The sequence below is a fragment of the Otolemur garnettii genome, unplaced genomic scaffold (genome assembly GCF_000181295.1).
Source record: "Otolemur garnettii isolate 467f Iridium unplaced genomic scaffold, OtoGar3 scaffold00068, whole genome shotgun sequence".
Taxonomy (NCBI): domain Eukaryota; kingdom Metazoa; phylum Chordata; class Mammalia; order Primates; family Galagidae; genus Otolemur; species Otolemur garnettii.
The window spans coordinates 2,764,421-2,770,736 of record NW_003852463.1 but is presented as its reverse complement, the minus strand read 5'-3'; the positions used below and the strand labels follow the sequence as shown (position 1 = coordinate 2,770,736).

The 6,316-nt window shown below is 53.3% G+C and overlaps 1 protein-coding gene across 2 annotated transcripts; it reads right to left on the bottom strand.

The window, feature by feature from the left end:
- Positions 1–2,373: 2,373 nt before the first annotated feature.
- On the bottom strand, positions 2,374–5,100 carry EGR4 (early growth response 4). 2 transcript variants are annotated; one of them, XM_003793402.3, is made up of 2 exons: positions 4,583–5,100; positions 2,374–4,205 (listed from the first exon to the last, which is right to left on the bottom strand). In XM_003793402.3, the coding sequence occupies exons 1-2, from the start codon at positions 5,025–5,027 to the stop codon at positions 2,884–2,886; spliced, it is 1,767 nt and encodes a 588-aa protein (XP_003793450.3). In that variant the 5' UTR covers positions 5,028–5,100; the 3' UTR covers positions 2,374–2,883. The 2 variants fall into 2 exon arrangements, with proteins under 2 accessions (XP_003793450.3, XP_023371079.1); XM_023515311.1 differs by having other exon boundaries at positions 2,784–4,202; positions 4,583–4,931.
- Between the last annotated feature and the right edge of the window lie 1,216 nt (positions 5,101–6,316).

Here is a 6,316-nt window from a genome sequence, read left to right as displayed (position 1 = left end):
AATTTAAATAAGGTCCAACAGGTCTAAGTGACAGCCTGGAAGTGTGGGGGAGGAAAGATGCAAAGGTGAATCCCACAGAGCTGTAGTGAGTCTAGGGAAGCAATCAAATACCTGTCACTCTTAGCAGAAACTGGGTATGTGGAAGGGTGATTTGATTTTAGACAGATGGTATTTGAAATGGTGGTAGGACACTCATATGGATGACAGAACCATGGGGATGGCTGACTTAGAAGCCCTCTGTATAGGAGTGATGGCTGAAGAATGGACAATGAATATGCTAAGAAGAGTGCTGAAATAGGAAAGAAGGCTAAAAATTGAATCTGGGAAAATACCCACATTTTCAGGACCAGATAAAAAAGAAGAGCAAGTAAGGAAAATGAGCTGGTAGTCCAATTCTGGTCAGGTCCTGGGTTTGGATGGACTTTTAGATTGTTTGGTTATAATTCTTTCCTTCTGTGGCCTAAGAGTCTCTTCCCTCAAAATCCCTAGGGGAAACTCCAGTAAATGGGGACAGTGTCCATTTGGACATAGAAGAGACTTCTCAGCTGGGAGTCATAAAACTTGGCTGGGCCCTAGAACCAGGACTGCTAAGTCACTTCTTTGAAATTTAACATTTTCTCATCAGTGATATTAGGCCTAGGTAGTGTGAAGACAAGCTGAGGGCATGATACTGTTGATAGCCTTGGTGGAATGCTGCTGGAGAGGGTAAGGGTGGGTTAGTCAGAGGCCAGCCTTTGAATTCATGAGCTCAGACAATCCATCTGCTTCAGCCTCCCAAGTACTGGGATTACAGGTATGAGCCACCAAGTCCAGCTTTAGGACCAGCTGCTTGAAATATGGGCCTTTATACACTTCCTTACACTACTTTACATGGAAAGCAAAGTCAGGTGGTCATTTAAATAGTAAGATAAAAAGGGTCACGATAAATCTATCACTTACCTAATCACAGCATCTAATAGACCATCATTTGAGCCTCTCCAGAGAGTTAAACATTACCCCCCTGCAGGCTACTTTTCTAAAATGTTAATTCCCCTAGAAGAGATAATATCAAATTCTTTATCACAAATTAGTTAATTAGATGCAATATACTGAGCCACGTGAAAGCACTTACCACCTGTGGAGGGAAAAGGCTGGGATTCTATGACTTGATAGTTTTGTCTCTGGTCAGCTGGACTGCATGGGGTTGGGCGAGCACATCTGAGAGTGAAGGGGTGAAGAAGCCAGACAGATGCTGGTTGGATCTAGCATCATAGGGCTGTAGGCTCTCTCTTTTCAGCACAGAAAAGAATTAGGTCCCCACCCAGACACAGGCCCTTTTCCTTCTTTAGTAAAGAGCAGTTACTGGGGTGGAGAAATGGACAGTATGGCAGGCTTTTTATGCTCCATGGTCTGCCCAAGATGGCCAGAAAGAGTGCGTAAAAGCTTTGGGCAGGGAGTTAAAAGACTAAGAGGGACGTTCCCCATCACAGGATCTCATCTTTTTCACCATCTTTATATCCTTTCCCAAACCCTAAAGGGATGAAGGGTTCACCTGAAAGAAGTGCTTGAGAAAAATGGCTTTGGCAGGTGTGTGACTGAACACTAAGTGGGCTGCTGCCTCCTGGAGAAAATGCTTTGTGAGAAGAGCAACTAAGATGGCTGTGAGCCTCTGGCAAGTGCCTGCTCTGTGCTAGACTCAGGTGTGGTTTAGCTAAATGTTGAGAACCTTTTGGCCCTGACAGCATGTGATTCTTGAACAGATAGACGCATAGGAAGTGGCTGGAGCATCTGTGAAAGCCATATTCAGGGTATTCTCGCACACTGAAACACCAAAGCCTTTTGCTGTGCTCACTACTGCCTGGGGCTCCCTCTAGCTGCTAAACCTGTTTCTCGCTTTCTGGTAGGAAACATTTTCAAACCCTTGTTGTTAAGCTCAGGTGCCTCCATTCTAACGCTGGAAAATAAGCACTGGCTCTGGAGTCAGATCTGTTTGACTCTGTCTGTCCTTAGCTGGGCTACCCAGAAAGTTACCTACACTGCAGTCCTCAACTTTGAAATAGAGTATGTGCCTGCTTCATTAGGGATTGTGAAGATTAAGGAAAAAAAACATATGCATGATGTTTAACATCTATGCCTTTCAACCATTTTCAAATTCCAGAAACACTCTAGTTGTTAGGTCAGCTGTGATTAAATCCATTCATTAATTCAGTACGTATTTATCAACTTCCTACTATGTACAGTGCCTGGTGGTTGTGCTTGTCAGTAGGTGTGTCATGTGTTCAGGGCGGGTATTCCATGCAGGTGGGGATCTTCTTTATTTTCTGGCACATATGTTTGCAGGGGTGGGGATACTGGGGGTACGGGGCAGAAGCTTACATGGCAGATTCAGTAAGCTTTTAGCACAATAATTTTAATTGCAAAAATAAACAGTTTTGTTAACTACCGGAGAGTAGCGTCTGCTTTACAAAAATTAACCACAACAAAAAAGAAAAAAAAAAAAAACCCAAAGCAAAACGTTACATCCAATGGCTGCTGGAAACGACACTGCTGTACAAAGTCCCGCAAGAGATCGGCTCGGCCCTGCCCCAGCCTGTCTCTGAAGGGACTGAGGGTGTAGGGCGCGCGCCAGTTACAAAAGACTGTCTTGAGTCCCACAGTGTATGACCTGAGGGAACTTCCTCCCCAAAGCACTGCTAAGGAGATGGCGCCCAGACGCGGGAGCTGTCCACGGAGCTGGTGCTGAACAGGACATGTGCAGCGGGCACTTCAAGGGAACTGGAAGCGGGACGCAGTCCCGACCCGGGGCGTGCGAGGAACAGTTGGAAGAAAAGCAAGTAGAGGAACAGTCCGTAACTTCTTGTGCCCGCCGGGTGGCGGCGCCCCAACCCAGAAACCATCTCTTGCCTACAGGGCGGCGAAAGAGAGGCCCAGCGAGTAAAAGCCAAGACCCTTGAGCCGCTCCTCCGCACGCGCCTTCTGCTTGAGGTGCACCTTGCTGTGCCGTTTTTTCTCATCGCTGCGCGCGAAGCGACGGCCGCACACGTCGCAGGCAAACGGCTTCTCGCCGGTGTGGGTGCGCACGTGCGTGGTGAGGTGGTCGCTGCGGCTGAAGTTGCGGAGGCAGATGCGGCACTGGAAAGGCTTGTGGCCCGTGTGGATGCGCAGGTGGCGGTTGAGCTCGTCGGAGCGCGCAAAGCTCCGCACACAGCTCTCCACAGGGCAAGCGAAGGCCTTGGCGTGGGGCCGCGGGCAGAAGCAGCGCGCGCTGCACTTGCCGCCCCGGCGCCCCTTGCGCCGCGCCTTGGCCGGGGGGAAAGGGGCGGATGGCGGAGGCACGGGTGGCGCAGCCACGCCATTACTTCCAGGGATGTCCGCCACTAGAGGTTTCGGGAAGTCAGCCGGAGCGGTGCTGCGAAGGCCCAACGGGGAAAGCTGAGGCTGTGTACCAGCCAGAAACTCTCCGCCGTCGCCGCTACTCCCTCCTTCCCCACTAGGAGGGGTCAGAAGCCCCGAGAGGCCCTCGGCCCCTTCCCCTAAGTCACCAGGGGCCAGCGGGAAAGCATCGTAGGCTCCGGTAGGATAGAGTCTGTTGGCTGGGCCGGCTGGCAGCTCCGCAGGGCAGCTGATGGACAGTAGGTCCTCAATCTTGGTCCCTACAGAGGGAAAACGTGCCTCGGGGGCCGCCTGGTAGCCTCCCTGCGACCCACAGTTCCCTGGGGCCCCAACAGAAAGCAGCTCCCAGGGCGCGTAGGGACCCTTGAAGACGGAGGCAGCGTCCAGCGCTGGAGAGGCCGGAGGCGCCCGGAGACCCGGCTTGACGTCGGGTGGAGATAGCTGAGGCTCATACAGGCACTGCGAAGGGGCGCCTGTGGAAGGCGAGGCCTCCCAGAGCGCCTCTGGAAAGGCGGTAGCGCCCAGATCCGGGGAATAAAGGTCTGGAGGACCTGGCAACAAGGCGTCGGGGCCCGTGGGGAACGGAGCATCCAGCGGGGACCGGGATGCTGCAGCCTCAGGACCAGGGAAGGGTGCCAGACCTAAAATGCCCGACATGAGGTTGAAGAGTGCCTCTGGGTCGTGCGGGTGTTCGGGCACCGCCTGAATGAAGAAGCTACCGCTGTAGCTGAGGCTGGGAGGGGGTGTGGGTGCAGGACCCTCCAGGAAGCAGGAGTCGACTAAGTCCCCCCCGGCGCCGCAGCTGCTCAGAGCCCAGCTCAAGAAGTCGCCTGCTGAGGAGGGAGCAGGAATAAGCGTGCGCGTCTGTGTCCACTGCCCCTACCCACGAACCCCTTGGTGCGCATGGACACATACAAAGTGCCTTTTGAACATTCTGATCCAGCAGGGGCCCGCACACGTCCCAGGAAGCACAAACATGCACACGCAAAACACACGTGCACAGGCAAAAGGACGTTCCTATATACGCACAGGTTTCTTGGAGGCGGCGGAGGCCGGGTGGGGGTGGGAATGGGGGTGAGCACGCCAGGACTCCTGCACTTCCCATCGCCCCTATTCCCATAGCTTCAGTCTCCCAGCCCCTGCCTGTTCTCAGCCTTCCTGCGCCCCCGCGCTCTGCCGCCGTCTGAACACCCGTGGTTGCGCTCCTTACCTCCGGGGTAGCCAGCAGCCGCAGGAGCGTCCCTGGCGGGCAGCCGGGGCAATTCGGCACTGGGTTCGGCGCAACAGCCTTCTGTGGACTTGACGAGGAGCGCGTCGGGACCGGAAAACTCGCTGAGGTGGAGCATGGCGCGGCGGCGACTGTGGGGCGCCCGGGGCTTTGCCCGCTGGGTTTGGGGGCGCGCGGGTGGCAGGGAGGCCGGTGGTCGGGGCGCCCCACGGCGCGCAGACCCAGGCGCCCGGGCTCCTGACTCCAGGAGCTCACCAGTGGGAAGGGAGTTGGGGGGCCGCGGCGCCCTCGTTCGCTCGCACCGGCCTCGGGCGGCGGCTCTTCGCCTCTCCAAAGCGTAGCCAGGCTCCCCCAACCCACAGCCCCCCCATTTATATAGCTGCGGTGGCGCTGGCTCCGGGCTTCCGACTCCCCGGGCCACTGCCATTTCGGGAGGCCCCGGCCCTGCCGTCGTGACGTAAATGCCCAAACATGGACACAGGATGTGTGCCGGGGACTCCCGAAAAGGAAAGCTCGGGCTGTGACGTCGCTGCCGCCGCCGCCGAGCCCGCGCCTCTACGTGCGCGCGCGCTCCCAGAGCGTGGAGCCCCGAGCGCGCCGGGGCCGCGAGAGCGCGGGTCTAGGCCCCTGACCTGCAGGTGGCCCGACGTTAGGTATACTTGCTTTCCGCCTGGAGGAGAAGGCAGAGGTGGAGACCGAGAGGCAGGGGGGCAGGAAATGTGGGCTTTGGAATTCCACAGTATGGAGTTCGAATCCGCCCTCTGCCACTTACTGGCGTGTCATTTTATACCTTCTACCGTTAATTTTCTCCCTTGTGAATTTGCTATGGCGAGAAACTGAGTTAAAGCACATGAATATCCAGGCACACTCAGTATTTGTTTTTTTGGGGGGGGGTTGTTTGTTTTTTGAGACAGGAGCCTCATGCTGTCCCCTTGGGTAGAGGGGCATCACAACTCACAGCAACCTCCAACTCCTGGGCTCAAATGAATCTCCTGCCTCAGCCTCCCAAGTAGATGAGACCACAGGCGTCCGCCACAACGCCCGGCTATTTTTTGGTTGCAGCTGTCATTGTTTGGCGGGCCCAGGCTGGATTCGAACCCACCACCTTGGGGGTGCGTGGCTGGCGCCTTAGCCACTTGAGCCACAGGCGCCGAGCCAGGCACACTCAGCCATAGAAATTATTGCCATTCATTCCTTTTGCTTGTGCCTGGTTTTCTGTTTTCACAGGGTTTTTTGTTTGTGATTTGTTTTTTGTGCTAGGAAAAATAACCTATTAAAATTAAAAGGGCCACAATTCTTGTAATACTGAGGGGTAAGTCAGTACAAAGGTTGTACATTAATTCTAAGTTAAAAAGTGAAAAGTTCTTATTTCCCACCCGCCTTCATTCCTATCTCTGGAAGTAGCCACATTTAAATTTCTTCAGTATTCTTTCAGAAATTTTTATGCATATGAAAGCACACATATTCTATTCTACAATATAATTTTTTCATTTAAAATAGTTGAGAGATTGTGCTAGGTTCGAACATAAAGCCCTGGTAATTCTTTTCTAAGGCTGTATAGTACTCCATTGTAAGGGACAATCATGAGTTGGTCAGTTTGTCCTCTATGAACATATAAGTAATTCCCAACCTTTTCTTTTTACTAAGAAGTTATTGGGGTCAACAGACCTGACTATAAAAATGTGAATATATCTGTGGGATAATTTTTTTTTTTTT

Excerpts from the sequence above, each read along its gene's own strand:
- EGR4 (XM_003793402.3), bottom strand. The coding sequence starts at position 5,027 with ATGGCAGTGGCCCGGGGAGTCGGAAGCCCGGAGCCAGCGCCACCGCAG. Across the intron at positions 4,206-4,582 it reads GGCTGCTGGCTACCCCGGAG|CAGGCGACTTCTTGAGCTGG; the intron begins GTAAGGAGCGCA and ends CTCCCTCCTCAG.